Source organism: Gavialis gangeticus, unplaced genomic scaffold (genome assembly GCF_001723915.1).
Source record: "Gavialis gangeticus isolate Ggan-Ray unplaced genomic scaffold, GavGan_comp1, whole genome shotgun sequence".
Taxonomy (NCBI): Eukaryota; Metazoa; Chordata; order Crocodylia; family Gavialidae; genus Gavialis; species Gavialis gangeticus.
The window spans coordinates 4,329,384-4,354,049 of NW_017728973.1; the positions used below are offsets into that span (position 1 = coordinate 4,329,384).

The 24,666-nt window shown below is 53.6% G+C and overlaps 1 protein-coding gene and 1 long non-coding RNA gene across 2 annotated transcripts in view; both read right to left on the reverse strand.

Annotated features, from left to right (window-relative positions):
* Positions 1-3,974, reverse strand: part of LOC109289324 — a 17,993-nt gene extending 14,019 nt beyond the window's left edge. Inside the window, exons 1-2 of the long non-coding RNA XR_002095337.1 lie at positions 3,755-3,974; positions 3,522-3,635 (exon numbers count right to left, since the gene is read on the reverse strand). This is a non-coding gene — a long non-coding RNA (uncharacterized LOC109289324). The remainder of the gene's footprint in view (positions 1-3,521; positions 3,636-3,754) is intronic.
* Positions 3,975-8,706: 4,732 nt separating this feature from the next.
* On the reverse strand, positions 8,707-20,652 carry CDC6 (cell division cycle 6). The gene is made up of 12 exons (XM_019506876.1): positions 20,550-20,652; positions 20,283-20,461; positions 16,507-16,761; positions 16,224-16,423; positions 15,113-15,288; positions 14,695-14,801; positions 14,218-14,357; positions 13,490-13,590; positions 11,945-12,009; positions 10,840-11,051; positions 10,360-10,500; positions 8,707-9,876 (listed from the first exon to the last, which is right to left on the reverse strand). The coding sequence occupies exons 2-12, from the start codon at positions 20,443-20,445 to the stop codon at positions 9,787-9,789; spliced, it is 1,650 nt and encodes a 549-aa protein (XP_019362421.1). The 5' UTR covers positions 20,446-20,461; positions 20,550-20,652; the 3' UTR covers positions 8,707-9,786.
* Between the last annotated feature and the right edge of the window lie 4,014 nt (positions 20,653-24,666).

Genomic DNA, 24,666 nt, shown 5'->3' on the forward strand with positions numbered 1-24,666 from the left:
AGGAACATGGGATTTACGCTACGGCTTCATGAGGAAAGGAGGGGGGATGGCCAGAGTGGGCACAGAGCAGGGGGCAGGTACTGAAGCTGTAAGCAGCCTTAGCACTGCAGAAGTGGGGGGGGCAGCAGAGAAGTAAGGGGCAACATAGTCACCTCCTCTGCATTGGGGAGAGATGGTTCTGCGGTGGGGTGGAGGGGGAGGTAAATTTGTGGTTTGTCCCATCCTTGGAGTGCCTTCAAGACCCTAGCGGGGCCTCACATAAATGCGCACACAGAACAACATGGGACATCATCCACCCTTCGAACAGAAGGGAAACTGAGGCACAGATGGGGCCAGGACTTGTAGTGAGCCGGCAGCGGAGCAGGGAACAGAACCTGGGAGTCCTGACCCCTGGTCTAGCATCAGACTTAACCCAGTGGACCCTACCACCCTCCTGCAGCTGGGGCTAGAACCCGGGGGTCCTCTTCCCGGCCCCTCCAGCTGCAACCAGCAGACCCCACAACCTCTCCCATCCTGCCTCTCAGCTCTAACCCCCTCCTGATACCTGCAGAGGACACTGCCCTCACTCCCCCTGCCCCAGTACCCCCACCCTGCTCACGAAGGGGTACTGCTGCTCACCAGCCACCACCCCCACCATGCCCCACCTCCCCTGAATGCTGATGGGACAGGGAACATTCCTGGAAGGGTGGCAGGATGTTCCCCCCACCAAGCTGCAGAGTCAGTCACCCTGCTGCATCTCCCCTGCAACAGGGCAGGACAGGACACCGCCCCCCAGGCCCTGGGCTGTGCCCACAGCAGGGATGAGGGCAAGAGATGCTGGGAGGTGCCCCCTGAGGAACAGCAAGTGCCTCTGTGATGCTGCAATTAAAGCCCCTCTCCCCACTGCCCCCCCCCCACGCTCTAATTGATGGAAATCCAGGACTCGCCCATCTGCATGACCTACATTCGCTCCAGTAACTGGCAGAGACACAAGCTAATTGCATGGGGGAGGAGGGGGACATACCAATTATAGCACAGGAGCAAGGGGGCTGCAATGCAGAGACCCGACTTCCCCAGCTACAAAGGGGACACCCAGGTGTTGCCCAGTATCACTCCCCTATCCTGCTCTCCCTGGAGCCTCCAGTAGGCCTGGGAGGGATGGAAAAGGCCATCCCCGCAGCTCCAGGCATGAAGTGCTGCAAAGGCCCCTACCGACCCTTCCCACACCCTAGGGCTGGTGGCAGAAACAAGATCAAAGGTCAGACCTGGCTCCAAGAAGCTGCCCAGCCCAGCCCTAGCACCACACCAGGATGAAGAGTCCTCCCAGCACACACCCAGTGGCTGGTGAAGCCCAGCAGGGGGGCACACGGCAGAGGTCAGGAGATTCGCTCAGACACAGCTAGAGTCTGGACTCTTGGGTCCTACTCCTGGCTCTGCCACTGACCTGGCTGTGTGAGCAGAAACACGTCCAGTCTCCTTGCTCTACGCCTGAGATTTCCCAGCTGTAGAACGGGGGCAATGACCTTCCCCTCGCTCTATAGAGTGTGCTGGGATCTGGGACCACTGGAGATAGCAACCGGGTCAGATGGACCAAGGGTGAAAAGCCAACCTGCACCCCCCGCCCCCAGCTCCCTTCTCAGTCTGCCAGACCTCACCACAAGCAGGCCTCCCTGCCTGTGCCCAGTGACCAAGGTGCCTGCAACGATGCCCATCCATCGCAGACAGTCCCATGCAGCCTGATGGGCCTTGCCCACTGCAGCTTGTCAGAAAGTCAATACCGCTTGAACTGCACAGGCACCGGTACCAGTCAACTGCACACAGGAACACAGCTGCACAGCTGGAGCAGGGACTCACTCACTCCCAACCAGCTGCCCCTCCTGCTCAGGGCGAGGGGAGGGAGGTGGGGAACCAGCTCCACACCAGACAGAATAGACAAATACCGCAGCACCCACTCCACATTGAGCCCTGCCGTCAGCACAAGTCCATGGATGCCAGGAAAGGGCCAGCAGGTTAATCAGCAAGGCCAGCAGAGAGCGAGTGGCAGGAGCAGGCTGCACCTGGACAGAGAAGCATTTCCCCAAGATCCTAGGCCCCCATGGAGAGGGCTGGTTCTGGCTTGCCAACCCTTCCTGGCCATTGTCTAACCTCCAGTCCAGAAACCCCCCGCACCAGGTGAAATGGTCTGCAAACCAGCAGGCAAAGCCAGCCATCCTTTGTCCCGGGGGTATAACCAGTGTCTGGGAGATGGAGTTGAAACCTAGGCATCCCGCCTGCCCCACTGCAAACTGGACCATGTAGGCTGCTAACCTGGACAACCTGCACCAACAGCCCTTGGAAATGCCAGAGGCCACTCAAAACTCAGCACCTAGCCTGAAATCCATACCAGACTGGAGAGGCCCTATGCCCTAGCAGAGGTACAGCTCCTGCCAGGTTAAACCCAACCTACCTTGCCCTCCCACCAAAGCCCCAGTTCAGCAACCCCTAGCCACATGTGAGAGGCAGCTCTACAGAGGCTCGTACAAACCAGCATGTAACTTCCTGACCTCGAGGCCTTAGGGGCTTCCACTCCCAATACACTCCTATGGCACTTCATGGGTGAAGATGTGGAATTTCATTAGGATTTTCCTCACAAAATACTGCGTTTTCCAGCAAATTAAGAAGCCACACTCCTCCCTGTCCACAAATCTCCCCTCACCCCCCAACCAAATCCATGCTTCCCCCTCTCCAGCTCGCCAGATCTTGTTGCAAATGCATCTCCTGGGTCAATGGATTTGTTGGCCTCTGAAATGCAGCCAGCTCTGGGTTGGAGCACACAGGCTGGCTTCAGTAGCTGCACTGCAACGCAGATCTGCCAAGGATGGGGAGAAGACTCCAGATGCTGGTGAAATTCTGATCAAAGACTTGGAGGCAATTGCCTCATTTAAAAACCAGCGAGCTCATTTTTAATGAAAGCCACGGGAGGGATTCTCATTCGCTGGCGTCCTCTGGGGATGACAGGCCCCTCTTGTTAAAACATAGCAAACCCCAGCTGGAGGGAGCACGCATGCCAGCTCTGACATCACAGGCCCCAGGGAGCCCTCCCTGCTTTTCATTTCTCTTCTCTCACCTTGCTGGGGTCCTGCAGCCCTGGTGCCTGGCTTGGGGGAGGCCAAAAGAGAAAGGCTTCAAGCACCCAAGGGCTGTTACTCAGAGCACCCTACCCGTGTGAGCGGGGGGTAGCGACTGCCCCAGTACAGAAGTGGTCCAGGCTGACCAGCCGTATCCCCTGCCTCTCAGCAGCATCAGTCCACCGCCGTATCCCCTGATCTGGAACCGGGCCCTCCCACTTTAAAAGAGGAGCCACTTGCAACCACCTCGCCTCCCAGGGGGTTGCTATAAAAGTCTTCAAGTTTGCAAAGCTCTGTGGGTGCAGTTGGCAGAGAGGAGCAGGCAGGCCCTGTGCCCCCCACCCTAGTGAGAAATGCAGCCTTCAGTGTGGGGGGGAAGGGGCTCAGAAACCCCCCTTCCAGCTAGCCTTAAAGTGGGGAAAGAGACTGCCTTACCATACACCCCTCCTTCAGGCAACTTTCTAGGGCTCTGAGGCCCCCAGCAAGCTGCTCTGCCCAGTCACATCTCCTTGCAAGATGCAGCCTGGGAAAACCCTGAAGGGAGAGGAGCTAAAAAAAAAGAAATCAAAGAGGAAAAGCAGCTTTTCTACCCTGCCAGGCTTTCCCCAGTGCCAGGGGCTTGTCCTCCTTTTGCACTGGGTGGGGACCAAGCGAGGGGGAGCTCTTACCTGGTCTGGCGTAGGTCCCCGGTCAGCGCTTGGGTGGCAGGAGTCTCCTTTGGTGCTGGGAAAGCCCTCTTGGAAAACAGCAGCTAGGATTCCCCTGTTTCTGGGTTAGCCTATGCACTGTCTACCCTGCAAAAGGAATTCAGCTCCACCAGGTCCTAGCACCCTCCAGCTCTGGCTGCAGGCAGCCGCATCTTGAGATCTTCAGCTTCACCCAGCAGTGCAGGGGTGTGGAGTGTGGGTGCAAATGTAGGGACAGGCCCCCATAGCCAAAAGCCGGGTGCCCCAAAAGACCCAGTAGCAATGGGGCCAAGTTCACCCCAGCTGGAGCTCAGGGATCTCTACAGCGGTGAACTCTGACTACCGCAGGCCTGGGTTAGGGTTGGAAGGGAAAAGCTCTAGGACAGGCAGGGGACAGGGCACCCAAACCCACACACCTTCCCCTGCCCAGGGGCTCCCAGTAGCAACCATACCCCTCCCCGCCACCCCACACACACACCTGCCTTACCACCATGCTGCATGTCTCACACATCCAAACTGACTTGAGCACTTCAAAAAGGTCCTGGCCTGGTGGCCACTGGCATCAAAGCTAGAACTGCAAACACCCCTTGAGATGCAGTTGTTTGGTCCTGCTTTTCATTGGGATGAAACATTAATAAGTGAAATGCAAGAAGCCTGCTGGCTGGGAGCAGCAACTCCTGGTTGCCTAGAGAAGCCCCGTCATACTTAAAAGGCAGAGCCCCTGGACACTGGTTATCAGCTTTTTCCCACCTTGTTGGGACCAGCACCTAGAAGAGGTAAAAGACCAAGAGGATCTGAAGTCCCAGGTCATGATACTACAGGTTGGGGTTGGGAGCTGGAGCCAGGGAGGTTTACACTGGGCCCTACTGGGCTGCTGGTCCCCAACTGCATCACAAACTGTCCCTGTAAGTACAAACGTGAAGAGATGCTGCACACAGGTACCCTTCATAGGAGGTAGGGAGAACCATGGTCTCCAATCATGGGAGACCAAGGGGCTGGAGGCCTCAAGCTGGGTTCAGCAAGGCTGGCAAGGAAAGGTGATCTACACTAACTCCATCTGGCCAAGTCAGCCGTGCCTGATATTTTCACTCTACAGGCTGGGCTGGTGCCAGGTCAGTCTGGGGACTGAATCTGGTCTGTGGGCCCAATTTGGCATGCAGTGTTGGCCCAGCCAGGGCTGGATCCAGGTGCATGGGGCTAGAGCCCAATCAAGCCATGGAGGGCCAGGGCCAATCTAGCTGCATGGAGATCAGAAGTTTGGCTGTGGGGGAGCAGTGATGGTGTTAATTGCTACTGCTCCCCCACCCCCCCAAAAAAAAAAATAAAATTCTGGACCTGGTGGGGAGCCACTGGATAACACAGCTCCACAGCCTGGATCTGGCCCATGGCACAAGAGTTGAGCACCCTGGCCTACAGCCCCAGGAGGCTCAATATGGGCCTGTCCCATGCCAGAAAGAGTGACCCGTCTCCCAGGAGCCCCCCAGTAGAGAACTGTGCAGCCTCAGGATGTATGCACACCCAGGGTGCAAAGTTGCCCCCTCCAAGGTGTTACAGAACCAAGAGCTTAATAGCTGCACGCCACCACAGGCTAATCTGCTCCAGGGACTGGGGAAGTGGAATTCAGGACATCAGGACAGAAATGTCCCGAACTGGAATCTAGCCAAGGCAGTGGAGTTAAGCCCCTATCTCCTGTGTGACCTCTAACAATTATAACTTGAACCAGTTAAAGAGCTACACGGGCATGAGCAGGAGCCCAGCCACTGGCAAAGGCCAGTTGGTTCTGCCAGCAACCAGCTTGGGTCCAGGGCTCAAGTAGCAGCTGCAATAACAAGTCCCAGTGCCCACAGATGGCACCTGCTTTGCTGACCATGCAGCAGGGGGCACAGCCTTGGCATCCAGAACACCCCCAGGCTCTGGTCCTGCCCACAGAGGCTGCCCCAGGTCACACAGGATCCAAAATACAGATGTTACCTGCCAGCTGCTTCATGATCAGCCAGTGGCAGGCAGCTGCATCGATGCCCAGTAGGCAAGGATTGAGGGATCACGGAGGTGGGGGTTGGGAGAGGAATTGGCCAGGCCCCCTCATTAGAAACTGCTGATGAGGCTGTTCCAGGCTGTGTGGGAACCGGCTGAGAGATCAAAGCCACCTAGTGTGATTCAGAACCCAATTAGTGCTTTTAAAAGAGGGCACCCCAGTGCCAAGGCAGTCAGCTGCTGTGTGAAGCCAGGCAGAGGGCCCCACACACGCACGACCGACTGTGGAAGCTCAGTCCCTGCTCCACCACCACCGATTGTCTGGGAGAGGGGCTGGTTCCACAGGCCAAAGCCAAAAAAACAAGGCTGGCTGGGGCCATGCCCAAGCATCTGGCCAGACTAATTGCTCTCAGATACCCGTATTTCACTGGGTGCTGCACTAGATCAGCTGGGGCAAAGCAGAAGATAGAGGGAAGCCCATGACACTGAACAGCCCCCAGCCCTCCACTTTTGACAGGGCCTGCCTGGTAAAAAGCAAACACTTGCCCACCACCCGAGGATAGGGTCAAGGCAAAGGGGTGAGCCCCTTCTAGCCTGAGCCCCACCAGCCAGCACCAAGGCAGAAGCAACAGTGCAAAAAGCCAAACATAAAGCAGCTCTCAAACCCCTTTGGGCCATCTCTGCCACCCTACAGCCAAGGCAGGGAGTGAGGGGCAGATGTTGAGACCTAAAGAAATGTTGTCTCTGGTCTTCCATCTGACAGGAGCTAACAGGTCAGCAAGGTGAATCGCAGCCAGGCTGCTCCAGGCTGGCATAGCTCCTGTTGTCTGCTACAAGTGACCTGCAGCACAGGTTAGCAAGCAACAGGAGAATGACAGGCTGGTCACCTGCTCCTCAGGCGATGGAGAGAGACTGGACAGCCACATTTTACCTAATGTAAGCATGATGCCTCCTCCACACAAGTAACCTGTTTTTCAAAGCACCTGCTTCCCCTTGTTGACTCTGGAGGCAACTGTAACTGCTAAGCTGAGAGCTGTAGGTCTGATCTCCCAAAAGTGCCAAGATCAAGTGTAGCAGCTTACCATCTCCCGAGTGGATCGTGGCCTTTGCTTGAAGGGGTTGGCAGGGGAGGAAATCTCTGCTAGCTCTAACCGTGCTTTGAGGCATGTGATCCACACACCACCACTTCCATGAGCACAACTCAGACTGAGACACCGTGCAGGCACTATCCCATCTTTACAATCTGGAACATGACCATGTGATAAAGACATCTCACTTGGCATCTCTGCTCCTTGAAGCCAAAAGGCAGGCCTGGGGAACATAGTTGACTTCCATGACAAATCCTTATTCCCTCATAGTCCTGCAGGGGCCAGAAGCAGCAGGGGAAGAACAGGACAAAGCTGATTTTGGACTGTGTAGCAACACACCTTGTGTCAAAACCCAGCCACTTTCAGCAGTGGGACAGGATACAGAGTGATTCTCCAGACCCTGGGCAGGAAAAAAGGGAAACCTTTCAACTTGCCAGAACAGCAAGACAGCTCAAGGGGCTGGGCAGAGGCTACTCTTCTGCCACCACTGTGGAGGCTGAGCCTTATTCCAGTAGCCAGCATCTCTGCAAGTCCACAAAGATCTTGGCCCCAATATAGACAGTAGCTGCCCACACTGCAGAAACAACCATCTCTCCCAAGGTCTCCAGCGACAGCACAAGGCAACGCAGATCAAGGCTTCCATCTGTTCTCAGTTCTGCTTGGAGCCTGGCTCCTATTAGCTGGTGGCTCATCTTCACTACCCACCTTTTAACCCATTGATCACCAGCACTTTCCAAGCTGTGTAATTGGCAAGACAGGGGCATAAATTGCAAAGGGCTGAGTATTATCCCAGGGGGTCCCCCAGGTCAACTGTATGGGCAGGGAGTATGGCAAAACAGGGAACCAGGCCTCTTGGGGCTGCTTCCAGCTCTCCTGCTTGGGACAAGTCAAGTCACTTCTGCACTCCCAGGCCAGATGTGATGGGATTCAAGGGCCCAGGGAGGTCTCTTCCAGCCTTATGCGCCTTTCCTCATCTGCAAAACAGCTTTTACAGCAGTCTTCTTCATACATGTCTGACAGAAGCTAATGGACAAAGGCAGAGTGATGCAAACTGTATACCCAGGGCCCTAAATGGACTTGATTGCCAAAGGGTAGGAGTACAAGTTCCCCTTTGCAAATTGCAATCCCAGATCCCCTGACAGGGGCCAGTAACCCTCAGCCAAGCTTGAGGCCTGAACATCCCCCTCCACCTTAAGCAGCAAGGGGCCCCAAGCAGCTCACAGGACAAGCTGCACTGTCTTTGCAATATGTTTAGAATCAGGATACCCCAGGGGGCAGGGGTGGGGCTCCAGCCAGCCTTGGCATGGGTCTCGCCTTCAGACACAACTCCTGGCTTCCCCCCTCCCCTTGCTGCTTCTTTGGAGATCTGCCTAAGCCAAATCTGCCTAGACGATCAGGGAAGCAGCAATTTTAGGTCAAAGCCCGTATTATTTACCATGACCTATGGAAAACTTAGTAGTGTGTTCTTTCAGACAGCTTAGAGATGACACAGTTCATGTGCAGCTGGATGCTGGGCTCTGCATGGTGATAAGACCCACAATTTTTTTCTTCCTTTTAGATTTCCTATTTATTCAAATAGTAAAGAGCAGCTTCCCACTACTGTAAATACAGCTGGAGCCTGCCACCGCAGTGGAGTTTAATGAGGGCATTACTGCATCCTTGTTCTGCAAAGCAGGTGCAAACACCTTGCTGTAGAATTGGGAGCCCAATCACGGACAGCTCTAACTTCAGAGATCAGGGACAAGGATGGGGAAATTTTTTAACAGACAGCACAGAACATGTCTCAAAGACTAGCCACGACATGACACTGCTTCCACGCTTGTGAAGGAGACTGACTGAAAACATGACAGTGCTTTGTGTAAGGAGGAAGTCATTTCCAAATCAAAAAAGGCTTTTTATTCTAAAACAAGAAGGATCGCCCCAGCTCTGCACATGCATCACATCTTCCTCAAAACTTTGCAAACTTTCTGGGAGGGCAGCAGAGCCTGTCTGCGTTACAAGGCCGCCCCCTGCTGCCAAGAGGGAAATGCAAGCCATCAGACTGGAACTGGGTCACTGGCTCCTCAGGGGTCATAAAAGGATGAGTAGCACTACATTCAAAAAACTTAAGTAGAGTCCGATCAAGGATCTGTGATTTGAGGCATGGACGTAGGTGGGGAGGTACTGGAGGGCAGACTATACATTCAATTTGAGAGCACAGGGATGAGAAGAAACCACTGCTCTTGCAAAGAGCTTAGTGCAACTGCCTGTCACACTATGAACAAGTTAGAAACACACGTCCACAGCTCACAAAACTGGAGATACACGTAGTCCTCAGGGTTTCATACTAAGTCCCGATTGAGCCCCAGAGACATTGAGCTTTACTAAGAGTGACATCTGCTATGTGGAACTAGTCAGACTTCAAAAGGAGCCTGGGGTTGGGAATGAAGCGCCTGCCATCTCATTTCCTCCTGCAGCCTCTTGCGTTGTTAATGGTTTCATTTCTCTGAACAGGCTCTGGCTGTCTGAATGACACCATCCTCCCCCTTTGATCTCTGGCTGCTCAGCAAAGGCAACGTGATGGGCCCCAACACACGTGCTGCTTCTGGGGGAAGGAACATCACAAGGTCAGAAAAATATCCTGGATACAGAAAAGAGATGGAGCCATCCACAAGGCTCCAGAGGGGTCCTGGAGCTAGTTTCTAAATCCATTTTCTGGTTCACTAGGAACAGCGCTGCATTTCTGCTCACCTGGGACATCATCCCCCCCAGCCAGTGGCACATTTAAAACCATGGGTGCAGCTTTATGACAAGATGCTGCAGTCACATTCATCTATTAAAAGACTCCTCTGTCACAGTCCTGGGCAGCTTCAGCAAAAGTCTTGACTGGGGATAATGGCACTTGTCCAAGATCAGTGTCATCCTCCCCACACCCCGGCTCTCCATTCCCAAGAGGTGCAAAGGCAGAGGAGTTTATAGTAACCCCCCAGCCAGGATGTTTCCAACTAAGATTCCATCTGTAAGGGCACGTTCCACATCTCTCTCCTCTATCTTCAGGAAAACCTGGAGAAGAGACAAAGTTCCTTACTATAAACAGCTGCCTTCCAAAGGTACCTAGCAGACATAGCCCAACCAACTCATCACATCAACCTCCACTAGCAGGAAAGGGTTCTTTCAAGTAGCAACATACACATAAGAACTGCACCACCAGAGAGAACCAGTGCTGGCCAGCCAGCCTTCCAATGATGCTCTGACACCAGCCTGTGCAGCCCAGCACCCCATAGCCTCATTAAGTCTGGCCACTGCTCAGAGCAAGGCTGCAATGGCACATCTTCCAGTAGGAGCTAGCACATCTCCGTGACAAAACTATGCAAGTGCAAGAGTCTAAAGGTCAGGGCAGTCTTTCACATGCCCCACCTTTCCCCCACTCATGACCCCTCCCCAACCTCCTCCCAGGGCCTTTACCCTCTCACTTCTAATCTCCCCACCTCCCCTTCTGGGCTTCCTAAGTATCACAGCGATCAGTTCTGGGGGCAGGTCTGGTACCTTTGACAGCCTAGTTTCCTTGGCTTTCTTCAGACCTAGGATGCCCCTGGATTCCAAGGAAGCAACAAGAGAGATGCATTCAGACTGGTCAATAGCTGCTACCTGCTGCTTCCGGCAAACTTTGCTGTAGGCTTCGTGGAGCTGAGATTGGAAACAGACAGCATGTTAGACAGGAGCTGAAGAGGATCAGACAAGGTCTAGCGAAGCCTTCCCTGCCTTGGATGGCTCTTTCTGGGCTCACATATCATTCAGATCAGTAGCTAGGCCCAGGTCCCCTCCAGCACTGGTGAACTTTGCTGAGGGCAGCACAAGGCTGGCCCACCCCACATCCCCAGGGAGGACACAGCTGCCCAATTCCTATAGTGCCCTTGGCCAAGCCTAAACAGGGTTCAGTATTATTCACACGCAGGGATTCAAACACCAAACTCACAGCTCAACTAGGTTAGAGACAAGCAGAGACCACCCAGTGCCTCAACTCACCTTCCCCAGCATCACCTCCTTGGCTTTGGACTGCTTGGCTAGCAGCAGCAGGGAGCAGACCAAGATCTTCTGCTGGAGGGGGAAGGAGTCATTGGCTCCCCCACCTCTGGGGGCCATCCTGTCACCATATACATCTGAGATCACCTGAGAGATGTGGGGGAGCCCAACTCTCTTAGAAACTGGGGAGACCATGGCAGATGTCGGGGATTTGCCTGTAGGACAGACAGTGCTGGGGTCAGCTCAAACAGGCAAGCAAGGCAATGACATGGGAACAGCAAACAGAATAGTGCCAAACCTACTGTGCAACAGCTACCAGTTAAAGGCAACCCTGACAAGACATGGCAATTTACTAGGAAGCCGTAGGTGGGAGGGGGATAAAAAACTTCCTTCCCTCCCCAAAAGGGATGGAAACCCAAGTCCCCCACCACTGGACTGACACATGAGAACTAGGAAGTGAAAGCAATCCGGGCCAGCTTCACTGGCAGGGCAGCACTGGACTGAATGCCAGCAGTATGAAACAGCAGACTTTCAAAGCCAATCCCATTTGGATGGTCTGAGGCCACAGGAAAGATGGTTCATATTCACCAAGGGCTGCTAAACCAGCCGAGGCCCCAAGGCACAAGCGGGTTTAGCTCCCACATTAAGAATGGCACATCCCACATGAGGCAAGGTCTGAAATCCTCAGGGGCACAGAGTGAGGAACAGGACCACATTTACTCCTTCCCCTCGCACCCCACCATCATCCAGTTAGAATTTGCACTTGGAAGCCCAACCGACTGGCCGGCGTCCTCAGCTGAACTCCTGCCTCCAACGCCTTCCCTTCATGCATTGGTATTTTGCACCTACGCCTAAGTACTTGCATCATAGTTAAAAGGCAGCCCCAGAGACAAGAGCAGGTGTGACCTTCACATCCAGGGCATCCTCCTCCCAGAAAACTGAAGGGAAGCTTGCCGCATGCCAGCCATTTGTGCACATCCCCAGGGAGTTCCATTCCAGTAAGGCACAAAATAGGCCACTGGTGAGGAAGGCTACAATTAAGGTCGAGGAGAGCGACAAAAGAGCTGAGAGCAGCGCTTCCTGATTCAGGCAGGCAACAGCTACTTACAGCCAGGCAGAGGTTTGAGGACAGTTTGGCTTCTCACATCCACCTCCACAATCTCAATGGCTCGCCTACAACACAGAGAGTTAGACAAATCATTTCAGAGCAAGGGGAAGGAAGTGAGAGTGTCCCCTGTCCCACCACCCCCCAATCTGCAATGAAATGGAGCAGCTCAGACCAAGCAAGTTTTGTTCACGTTGCAAGATCAAGTCCTCGTTGCAACCCGTAAGAACCCAAAACCTACCCAATCTGTCCCCCACAGCCATCCCCACCTGCTATGCACACCTACACAGGCAGCCCCTTGCTATACTGAATGGCAATCCCCACTTCAGGCTTTCCTCCAGCCAGAAGAGCATACTGATTACAGACACTGCCAAGTATTCACTTCACAACAGAGAGGCATCTGTCTGCCTTCATGCAGGGATGCTTGTTGCTAGCTATAGCTTTGTCAAAGGCCCCATGGGATTGCTGCCCCCTGCACCCTCAGTGTATATTCAACTGCAGTCACTTGACATGCTAACCCCCTTCCTACCGGGAAGGCTGGGACAACACCTCAGAGCTCTCTAGGGGCCACAGACTCACAACTATCTAATGACAAGGTCTGTGCTCGGGGAAAGGAGGCATAAAACAGTGTGAACGGAGGCTCCGTGAGGTGCAAGCGGTATGCACGGCCCATTAGAAGCAGCTCGTTTGCGTCTCTTTAAAACATAGCCCTAACGAGGCTAAGCGCTCCAGTTACTGTGGGAACAGCATGGGATCGAGGTTGGGAGGGGAGCAGCCTAGGAAAGAGCTTCACAGCGGGTAGGAGCTGGAACCAGGAAAAACTACTGCAGGATGGGGCCAGACATAGGGGAAAGGTGTTGCAGGGGAAGAGCTCCATCTCCGAGAAACTGGGGAGCTGCCCCCTTTTCCCCCAACAGTACTCACAGCATTCGCCTCCTATCCAGGGTTTCCACCACCTTGAATTCCAGGTGAAATCTAATGGCCAAAGCCCCTTTACATCAAATGGACATCCTCTCTGCCCCATCCCCACCTCATGCAGGGCCAGTGGGGAAGCCTTAAACAACAAAGACCTTTTGGAGTAAACTCTCCTGGCATTCCACCTCCCTGCAGAGGGGTCACCTAGAAAAGGGAGGATTCCTAACTGGGGATGGAGTCACCCTTCCTGTAACAAACCTGGAAGAAGAAACAGGCCAAAAAGGAGGAGATGGGGGAGAATGAAACTCTGAAAAGCAAGACTGTTCAGCTCCATAAAGAAGCCTGCTTGAGAGCTGCTAATGGGGCCTTTTTGCAATACAAATGTAATTAACCAATCTATAGTCACAGCGGGAGGGGCTGGCAGCAACCCATTTGTCTCACCCTCCATAGGTAATGGACCGCGAAAGTCTCAGACATTAGCGTGGTCAGGAGGCAGGGCTCCTGTAGAGATGCAAGCACCCCCCCTCCTTTTCCCTGGCAGAAAAGCAGGGGACATAACGCAGCCTTAAGTCTCACTCTCTTGAACTACATATCCCCAGTTTTGGAGGCAGAAGGGCAAAGGGGTTCATTCACCTGCAGACATCCAGTGCTTTCCGGGCATCTCCAGAGACCGCAGAGACTTTACGCGCGCAGAACTGGATGGCAGCACTGTCCAATACCTGGGCACCAGGCACCTGCCAAGAAGACAGAGCATACAAGGGTTACAGGAGAGGTCTCTGCTGCACAAGCCACAGATGGTCTCAGATCACCGACTTCTCGATGTTCAGTGAGAAAATAACCCATCTGGCTGGGACGTATGTGGACTGTCTCCTCCATGCTCCACAGCAGCTGGGAAGGCCTGTCACCATTTGGCTTGGGAAGAGAGCGTATCATTTACCTCACTGCAGCCAAGATCAGCTGCTGGGATCAGGGAAAAGGAAGAATTTGCTGCCCTCAACATCCCAACTGCATGAGCCCTGTCCTCTGCCAGACTGTGGCATCTGTACACTAGGACCAGAAACCAAGGGCTTGGGATGAGATTGGAGTCTGTCACTGAGTAACCTGGTAGCAGAAAAAGCCACCCTGCTGCCCCTTCTTATCCATCAACTGAGAAGCAACAAGCTCAGAGATGGGGGCCAAGCCATCCCTCTTGGAAACCAACACTGCAGAAGAGTCTTTGGTCTCCAGGTTACCAGGCCCAGCAGCAAGCTCACCAGGTTCCAGGTCTCAATGGAGACTGGTTCAAAGGCTGAGGAAGCTGTAGATGTCAGTAAGCTTCTTCTCCAAAAGGAAGAAAGACCACATAGGCCCTGCATGCTCACCTGCTTCAGCCGCTCCTGCAGGATGGAAGTGATCTCGTCCTTTGTGTAAGGGGGAAAGTTCAGCAGCTGGGGCTTGCACTTGGGCCGGGCCTGCAGCCTAGTCAGCATGCGGTCAGTGAGATCCAGGGCATTGGCCACTCCTGCAAAATCCAGTGAGGGAGCTGGTAATGGCAGCCTTAAGAAAGAAACCTGGGCTAGCAGGGCATGGGGATGACCCTCTAAAAGGTGGGTTGGGAGATTAAGAGCTTCTGATGATGCTTTATTTTTTAAAGCAACCATCAGCAGGCACTACAGTAGCAGGAATAGAATCGCTGCAGCCAAGAGCCAGCTTCATAGATGTTCTCCCTCCTCCAAGCAGAGAGGACTCCCAGGTAGCCTCTGCAGGAGGCTGGAAAAGCACCATCTCCTTAGGGCTCCTGCAGGCTCAGATTGGTTGAGGCAGGATGTGGCACTGGTGTCTCTCTCTAGGACACTTACCAATGAGGACAAGCCTGGAGTTGGCAAGCCAAGGCCATTCAAACACTGTGTAGAGCACGTCCTGCCTTTTGCTATCCAGCTGGTCCAGCTCGTCAAGCACCAGCAAGCTATGCAGAGGGAGGAGAAAAGCTCCAGTGAGCAGCAATGCTTTACTCAGAAGCCCTAGAGACTCAGCTGCCTCAGCTGAGCCTGGCAAGGCACAAGCTTGGTAGCAAAATATGAGCCAGGGAAAATGCTGCTGACCTATTCTCCCATCTAGTGGGGAAAAGATCAGCACTGACTTAATTTGTTAATCAGTTGCCCTTGCCTGAGAACATTGCTACCGTATGGGCTGCTTTTGCTCAGCCTCTAGACATAAAAAGCTGCCCTGGGCACAACAGGAAGATATCCAGAGCATGTACCTGGGGCAGGTACTCACATCATAGGTGCCCCCTTTGCTGTCAGCTGCTTCTCCAGCTTCCTCGTGATCTCTTTCCCGGCTAGCTTGGCTACCGCCTGCAGACCCATCTGCTCCGCTATTGCTGGGAACACAGCCTGGGAGCTACTGAGGGACATGCAGTTGAGCACAATGGTTTTGCTCCCCGTGAGCTTGCCCTGCCAAAGGGACACAAAGCCATGCGTCGGACATGGTATGACTCAGATCCCACCTTACCCATCCTCATGATAGAGCAGACCAGCAGACCTATGCTTCATGAGTTTAGTCCACATTGAAGACCTGCTAGCAATGACCCCCCTCTCCCCACTTCCAGGAATCCCTGCAGCATCATGGCAGATTCAAACTCCCCACAGCTGCATCCCAGTGTCCCTTTCCTCCCACTGTTTCTCACAGCCTCTTCCTCAGACTCCACACTTCAATGAGCCACCTGCTCCATTTCCCTCTTTCCACCAGAGCTGTCCCTAGGGGGGTGTGAATTGGGGTGACCACACAGGCCCACACTTTGGGGGGCCCCACAGCATTCAGTGCCGTATAGGCCCCACCATGGCCGCCACACACCGCCGCTACTGAGAGCCACTGGCGCTGCCAGTTTGGGACACTCACCACCGCCACCCCCTCCACACCCCTAGGGACAGCTCTGCATTCCACCATTTACAAGGCATTTATTTACCTGAATCAAAGCCCCAAAAGACAGGGACCCCAGTAAAAGCAACTTGCTCTGCACACAGACACACCTCATGTGCAAAAATCATTGCTAACTAATCACTGGGGCCAAGTGTTTGAGCTGCAACAAACTGCAGAAGTAGCCTTGAGGTACAGTCAAAGGAAAGTGAGACTTCTTCACCATTTCCTCTCTTCCCTGTCTGCCCCCAACCACATTTGAGACCTAACCTCCAACTTCCAAGAAAAATTCCCTCCTGACATAAGATTGCCCAAAAGAGATTTCACAGCACTGAGATTTGGCTTGTCAAAGCGAGTGGAGAACACTGGGCCTCCAATAGGCAGGTTTGTTCCAGGTTTAGCTACAGCAAAGACAAATGTGTCAGTTACAAAGCCTTTGAGTCCAACGCCTGAAGTGGAGATGTGGCTGTACCTTGAAGTCTTGCAGGATTTTGCTCAGGCAAGCAGTTTTCCCAGTACCAGGGGCACCAGAGATGTAGAGGCTGCCGGGTTTCTCCCCACAGACATGTTCTTTCAGGAACTGCTTGATGAAGTCTGTCTCTTTCTCCCTGGCATGGAGCCGATCAGGGACAGCTGTGTGCAGGACACGTTTCACCTGCTGGTAACAACTACCTAAAGACAGAGACCCACACGTAAGAGGAGGTGCAGGAGCTGCCCTGGGCCCTTCTCTCCAGCCCAACTGCAGTAGCACCTACCTTCCTGTTTGAACAGACGTGTGCACACAACTTCTTTCTCTGGAGAGCGCTCAGAGCTCCGTGGGGTCTCCTGCCCCTTGCGAATCGGGGACAGAACCAAATTGCTTCTCTTGTCAGGAGATCTTGCCATCAGCTGCTCACCAAAGAACAAGCGCCGTCCCTTGTGGGAGACAGGTAGGGGTCCATTTTCTTTCTTGCTCTGCTTCGTTGGGGAGCAGGGTGCCAATTGGACAATGTTGCACAGGTTGTCGTCGCCTGCATGGCAGAAAAATGCGGAGCTCAGTAGGCAGCTGCAGCACAGAGGGAGAGGAACAGCTACAGGAAGACCTGCCAGCTGGATACCTTGCCATGGGATGAGCTTACATGGCAGGCTCTCGAGAACAGGAGAGGGTCGCACCTGACCTTTGCCACTGGATATCCCTTCCCTTGCCCCAGAAGCACTTCTTGGAAATCCTGCCCCCCACCCCACCTCCCACCCCCCTACTGGTTCCCTACCTGCTGCCTGGATTGCTGCAGCAGGGACATGAGGAGGAGCTGCTGGAGGCTGGTGGGGAGCTGAATAGTTCCCTGGGTGGCTGCAGTAGCAACAGCTTTGCCCAGAAGTCATGTGCTGGCCAGGGCCCTCCCGCACACACTGTCCTGGTGGGAGTGGGCAAAGCTCGGCCCCATGCAGAGCACAGCAGGGGCAGCTGCAGGCTTGGCCAGATACAATTAGTTGGTGACCACCCACCCATGGGGCACATGAAATTCCTGGCGGGTTGGATGCAGCCTGTGGGCTGTAGTTTGCCCACCCCAGCTCTAGCTGCACTCAAACCCCCCATTCCATCCACTAAAACAGTGAGGCCAACCTGTCTGGCAGGCATGCCACGCCACAAGTTAGCCCCACATCCTCCATGAGTGTCCCTCTGATCCCCTTTCCCCATCCAATCTGCTGCTTTTTTCTGCCCTACATTCCTTACCCAATCTGCTGCTCTGTTTTCTGCTTCCTTCCCTGTGCTCCCTGCCCTATATGCCGCTGTGCTGTCTTCTCCCAGATCTGGCATGTGCCCATTACTTGTGGCACAAGTCCCACAGGTTGGCCACCCCTACACTAAAGCAATCCCACTAACAAGAGACTAAAGGAAAGATCAGGACTAGTGAGTACTATTAAGGACTAGAGCAACTTTGGCAGTTAGATAAGCAGAGGAGGGAGTTCACCACTCTCAGAGGCATTGGCTCAGGCTGTTTGCAGATTTGAGATACTGCTGCATGGGTTATACCAGTTCACATTTCATAGGCTGCCACCATCACCAAAAAAAATCAGAATCAAGTATTTAGACACAACTGCCATATTTACTTGAATCTAAGATGAGGTTTCTTTCCCCATTCAGCACGGGGGAACCCTTATCTTAGATTTGAGTATGGGCCAAGCAAGTAGCTGCTGCAGCTATGGATGGGGCCAGGGTAGCTCACACAGCAGGCAGAGGGTGCAAGGTGTGGAGAGAGGAGAAGTGCGTGCAGGGGAAGGGACACATGGAGTGAGGGGGTATTCAGGGAAAGGGCGCTGGGGAAGGGGAGTGCAGAATAAGGAGGAGCATAGGTAAAGGGATACACAGAGCAGAAGGAAGCACAAAGGTAGGGCACACAGAGCCAGGGGAGCATGAGGAAGAGGCATGCAGAGTGGCAGGGGGAGCTGCTGTGGCTCTGGCCCTGACTGAGGGTGGAGCTGGAGCACCTGTTATTGCCTGGCCTGCCTATGTGCTCCATGCCCCCACCAGAGTAAGGAGGAGCTAGGGGTGGGGAGCAAGGGAACAGGCACCAGAGGGGGACAAGTAGCAGGGGTAGAAGGCACAGGGGTAGGCAGCAGGACAGGCACAGGCAGGTAGACTCTGTCCCCCAGCCACTGTTTTCCCTGTAGCGGGGGAGCAGGGGGTGAAATTAAGATGACTCTCCAATAACTAGATTCTCAACATGGAAAAATTAAAACAAATTTAGTGTTCCACATCAGGAACCTAACAACTGGGGGGTGGGGGGCCACATCTTAAATTCACAGTCATCTTGGATTTGGATAAATATACTAGTATTCAGGGCTGCTGGGTTGAGATGGTTAAATACCTCAGGGATTCCCAACCTCAGCAGGCCTAGCAGCCAGCCATTACACAAGAAATGCATTACAAGCATCATCAGACTTTGCTTGAACCCAAGACAACAGCATCTCTTTAAGGCAGAAACCAAACTGGAAGGCATCACAGGGGATGTGTTGCCTGCAGGCCATGAGTTAGGGACCCTAAACAATACCCTCCCAGTGAAATAAGCTAGGTTTCTATGAAAAAAAACCACTGCCAGCCCTACCATGCTGGCACTAGAATTTGAGGTGTGGATGAGCCCCAGGATGGCAACTTGTGAGGCACTCACCACAGAAGACTAAGGCCTGCATTTAGCCATCACAGCCCCTGCACAAATGGGGGTGACCTTCACCCCCTTGATTGTACCAGGGTAAGGCTTGATCCTGTACATGAACAACCATGGACTACAGCGTGGGGCTGGGAGCCTGGGATCCCCCTCACATCCAGCTCCTTCTCTGCCTTCATCCTAGGGGGCAGTGTCACGCAGCACACCCCTTTAGAAGGAAATTCTGCCTCAGGGCTCCCAAGAGACTGTATTAGGTCTCCCCCTCCTCAAAGTCCCCCCGAAGCAGCCCTGGCACAGCTTCACAAGGGGCAAGCTTCGGACTTTAAGATCTTAGTTTTTCTTGGTCCCTGGCAAGCCATAGGTTCTCCTTCCTCCCTTCTAGCTCCAAGAGCTCTTTCTTTTTGGTCAACTGTGGGAAGGGAGTGTTTTCTCTTCCGGGGGGTGGTGTCAGAAGGCCAACGTCCCGAGTGGCACAGCAAACTGCTCAGCTCCAAACGGGAAGCCTTTGTGGTGCCACTGCAGTGCCCACTGTCCTTCCTCAGACTCTGCCCCGTCCTCTTCATATTTAGAGTCAGGAAGGAATTTTACCCTATGGTTGGGGGGGAGGGGCGTTGCCTTTCTCTGTAAGGGGGAGCATGGCCCTCTACCTGGCTTCTCTTGAGCATATACTGACAACAATTCACAGAAGCAGGACATTGGCTGCCGTGGTTCCCCTGCTTTGCCGCAGCAGGTTTGGGTGCCAGATCTGTGTTGCATTAGGGTTGACAGTAGGTTTATGTCACGTTCAGGATGGTTTGGATAGGGCTGATCCTGCCTCAAGCAGGGTGTGGGATTAAGCAACCTCTGGAAGTTGCTTCCAGCTATAATTCTGTAAGACTCCATGGGACTGCTCCTTTCCTGTCTGCCTCAGAGCCCCACGCTCTTCCTTAAGGGCCCAAGCAACAAAACCTGATGGCCAATGCAGGGATGGCCCCGGCCCCATCAAACAGCACCATGTCATGGGGCACCCAGCAGGGGGCTGAGCCAGGGTCCCAAAGCCAGAGGTTTGGCCCTTGTGAAGAGGGGGCCTCTCAGGAAGCAGGTGATGCAACATGGCTTCTTCTCTGGAGCCCAGAGGTAAGACTTCCCCCCCAAGCAGGATGCACCACTGCCTGGGGGCAGACCAGGCGCTGGGCATCTTTGTGGCCTCCAGCCAGGCCCAAGCAGGGCAGAAAGGGCACAGGGCCCCAGCAGAGCAGGGCTGGAGGAAACTCCCAAGACCACCCCCACCGCCACCGGGTGCCCGTCCTGCCTGCTCTGGGGCACTTCCTGCCCCCAGCCCCGGGGGTCACATCACCCCGCACGGGGGCTCGATTCTGACACGTGGGCCCGATGCGGGTGCTCACCGAGGCGCTTGCGGGGGCTGAGGGGCAGCGCCGGGGCTGGGCCCGGAGCGGCTCCACTGGGCTCCGGGGCTCGGCAGCTCCCCAACCTCTTGCTGGGCGTCCGGGCGAGCTTCTTCTTGGGGAAGCTGATGGCGGCCTGAACCTGGGCCCTGGTGCTGGGCATGGCGCTCGCTCCCTACCTGAGAGGGAACGGGAAGGTGAGTGGGGCCGGGACCCCGGTCGGCAGTGCCAGTGCCCGTGCCCGTGCCCGTGCCCGGCCCCGCTCACCCTCGGGACCCGGCTCCGGCTTCTCAGCCGCGATCACGCTTAGCCTCCGAGTTCCCGCCACCAAACCGGCCCCGCCCCAGCTGCCCTCCTATTGGCTGCCCCAGTCGCCGCGGCCGCCAATGGCGTTACTCCGCGCCAACAAGGCCTCACGGCCTCTGCCTGGGCCCCGGCAACCAATCAGAGGCGCGTTTCACGCCCCCCTCGCAGAACACCGTGGGATGCCCGCCTGGGTCAAGGGCCGCCAGATGACGGGCGCGATGCATGCCGGGAGGCGTAGGCCTGACAGCTTTCCTGAAGCGTAGCGTGCCTACGGCGGTGCATGATGGGAGTTAGAGTCCCGGTCCCAGGGCATGCTGGGAGTTGTAGTGGCAGCCCGCTGTCCACCCTTTGGAAGGGCAGTGCAGGGGCGCCACGGGGTCCCCGCTACTGGGGGGTTGAGTGGGCCCCTGCCCAGGAGTGCTGGCCCTGCAGTCACCAAGGGTAGTGGGGAGGAGGGATTCATACAGGGCTGCAAAGGGAGGATGCAGGGGCACAGCATCCAGCTCAATGTTGCCAGGTCTTAACTATGAAATTATCATCCTGGAAGTTCAAAATTATCATATTTGCTAAAAACAAAACTATCATACACTGAAAAAGTATGCAGATAAGTCTTATTGTTTACTTGATAGTGCTCGCTATACTTTGCCACCGAGTGACTGGATCATCAAAGTTGAAGCATTTATTTTGAGACAAACAGTCATAGGGAAGTGCTGATGGCAAACCCAACAGTCACTTAAGACTTCCTGATTGTCACTTGGGTTTTGCATATGCTGCATCAATTAACTGCCTTAAAATTATTGTACATTTTAAACATTTTTACTATTATTGATTGTACATACCATCATACAAGGGTTGAAATTATTGTACAAATAAGATCATTTTTGTACACCTGGCAGTGCCGATCCAGCTCCTGCCAGCTGTGGTGCTTGCCACAGACCAAGCCCTACTGTGCCCAGCTTGGAGGCCTCCAGTCACCTTTAGCCGCCATCGAAGATGTCAGTCAAGAGCGAATTACAAGGACCAGTTCACATGACTCCCCCACTGCCCAAATTTTGGAGCTGTAGGGAGCCACTGTGAGGCCACACAGGGCAGAGGCAAGGTGCCAGGAACGGGCACCAGCTATGCTAGCTCCTGCAAAGCCTTCCCCAGGCCTGGCTGCCAGAGCCACACACCACCTGTGCCCGGTCTAGGTGGGGATGCAAGTGAGAGAAGACGTGTCCAGGCACGAAGGTGAATTCTCTCCCTTTCCGTGGCTTTCATTGCCGTGCGATTCACCCTGGAGCAGAAGCATGACTTCCTGCACCAGGGCAGGTGTGGGTGAGGTGCATCCCAGAGAAATGTTAGTCATAGCTCTAGAGTGGTGTGTCAGGAAGTGATTCCTGAATCACCTCTGTGACCAAGCAAGGTCTTAACAGGTACATGAGGAGCTAATTTTAGGACTCTGGGTTGCCAAAACCTTGGGGCTTCCTCCCAGCCAGCCCCATTAGACACCTCACTCTGATCAATACCAAGCCAAGCAACACTGACCACTCCCTGTGCTACAAGATGAGGAAAATATTGCAGAGGGCAGGACAGGGAAGGGGCAGGAGTGAAAAAGAGCTTCTGCAATTATATCTTCAGGTAATCATTTAACAGGCCAGACTCTAAAACAGTGGTTTTCAACCTTTTTTCAGTCATAGAGGCCTACAAAATTTCAAATGGCAGTGCAGACCCCTTTGAATTGTAAGCATGGGTATTGACATATTTTTGATTGATCGTAGTCATCTTTCATGGACCCCTCAGACAGTCTATGGATCCCCACAGGTCTGCAGACCACAGGTTGAAAACCACGGCTCTAGTAGATACCTCGCAGGAACCTACAGTAGTTGCACCCATGCTAGGCCATAGCTGTCATATGCTGAGAGCTAGATGGATCCATGGCTTACCCCTACTAATCATAACCTAAGTCAATAGTCTTAAAGTCAAAATAGAGCACACCTCTATGCCTGAAGTAACAAAGCCAACACAGCCACCATCTAAATTAGGGCTACAGGGAGGGGCACAGTGACTAGTCCTGTGAACTAGGCTTTTTCAATAAATAAGCATGCAAAGATTTGCCCTTTTAAAAAACAAGCCCCCCCCCCATGCTCAAGGCTGATGGAAGGGTGTGTGGCAGGAGGGGCTGGTGTACAATTAAAGAAAGCTTCGGACTATAAGGTACCTCAACAAACCAGCACATTGTAGCAAAGGTAAATATTGACAGATGCCCTCAGATTAGGGAAATTTTAAACCTTCAGCAATTCCTGTTCTTCCCCCACAAATACAAAGGAAAAATAAAGAACTGGTAAAGGAGCAATTAAATCACCCCCCTCTAAGTGACTCAGGGCCAAGATCAGAGTCCTAGCCTGCCCTGTATCACATGAACACCTAATGCAACAGTCCCTTGCCCAAAAGGGTGTACAATCTGGAAGGGAAGCAGATGCAGGAACTTCCTTATGGTCACAGAGCAAGCATGGAAGCCACTTCTCTTCCCACAAGCCTGGGCAGCCTTCTTCCATTACACTTGAGAGAACCAGAGCCAACTACACACACAAGTAGCTGTACCTGGAGAAGCTGCCTCTTCCTGAAGCAGGAGAAAAGAAACAAGTAGATTTTTAAGATGTGAAGGCAGCCTAGGCAACTGGAAAAGCTATTTAATGATGGGTAGGATTCAGCTGGGGTTCTGTAAAACACTTACCTTCCTTGTGCAGAAGAGGCCCAGGAAACCCAATTAGCCCTTCCTCAAAGGCCTAGTTATCTGAAATTTGAGAGACATGTAAACCCCAGGAGCCGACTGGTAGTTTGGAACCCTTCACCCCAGCATAGAACCAAGTCCAGGGTGGAAACGGGGGGACAGGAGACACTTCTCATCTAGCACTCGGCTAGTGCAGAGCAGTTCAATAGCATGGGGTTTCAGGTTTCCCAGCAATGCAAAGTGCATCCCTCCCCTACCCCTGCCCAGCGTAAGAGTAAGATTTCAGAACAGGGAAATAAGATGCTTTCCAGTTAGCCTAGAGCCATTATAGCTTTCATGCAACCCCTTTCTCTAGGGTCTGCCACCACAAGTCCCAGAGCTGCAGGTAATTCAGGCAAAAACCTTCAAGATACCAGAGGCTAACCTAGCAGGCTGGCTACATTGCTGCTCATCAATCCTAAGAAGCCAGCAGTACCGCCCAATGGGAAGTCCTTCCTAAATAGGACCAGAAGCACGGTGCATGCAGGTTTTCTGCACCATATCCCAAAGAGACTCAGTCACAAGCCTTTGATGCCCTCTGTTTGTAGGGAGCTGTATTGAAAACTGCCAAGCTGCAACAAGTCTTACACCTTCTACCTGCAGGCAGAGCAGGGTGGCACCACAGACTGTTTGAGAGAGGCCTAAAGCTTTCATAAGCAACAGCTTGTTTCATCAGAAGCTAGGAATGGATTTGCAGAAAACAGGGATTCTAACTTCCACAATGACATAGGAACAAATCATCCATTTCTGAGGGGGGGGAAACCAGGGCATACCATGCTGGGGCCCCCACTTCTGAATATCTAGTAACATGAACGTGTGTCAGAGTTGAGATAGCGTCACGGTGAAGGAAGTCTTTCTGGATTTTAGGAAGGCCTTTGACACTGTCTCGTTAAAAAATTAGATCGTGATGTCAATGCCTACAGAGTCAGATGGGTCACCAATTGGCTGGAGGGCCCCACCCAGAGTGGTGGTGGATGGGTCATTTTCAACCTGGAGGGATGTGGGCAGTTGGGTCCCGCAGGGCTCAGTCCTCAGGCCCACGCTGTTCAACATTTTCATCAGCGACTTGGAGGAGGGGGTAAAAAGCACCTTGTTCAAATTTGTGGATGACACCAAGATGTAGGGAGAAGAGGGCATGCTAGAAGGGAGGGACAGGCTGCAACTGGATCCGGACAGGTTGCAGGGGTGCACGGATAAGAATAAGATGGGATTCAATACTGACAAGTGCAAGGTACTGCACCTAGGGAGAAAGAACCAGCAGCATACCTACAGGCTGGGGAACTCGCTTCTTGTCAGTGCAGAGGCAGAAAAGGATCTTGGAGTCAT

What these genes read in the sequence shown, in the direction of transcription:
- CDC6 (XM_019506876.1), bottom strand. Translation starts at nt 20,445, where the DNA reads ATGCCCAGCACCAGGGCCCAGGTTCAGGCCGCCATCAGCTTCCCCAAG. An exon ending in CCTCAAACCTCTGCCTGGCT is followed by an intron (nt 11,052 to 11,944) that starts GTAAGTAGCTGT and finishes TCTGTCCTACAG; the next exon opens with GCAAATCCCCGACATCTGCC. An exon ending in AGGAAACTAGGCTGTCAAAG is followed by an intron (nt 9,877 to 10,359) that starts GTACCAGACCTG and finishes TCTCTTCTCCAG; the next exon opens with GTTTTCCTGAAGATAGAGGA.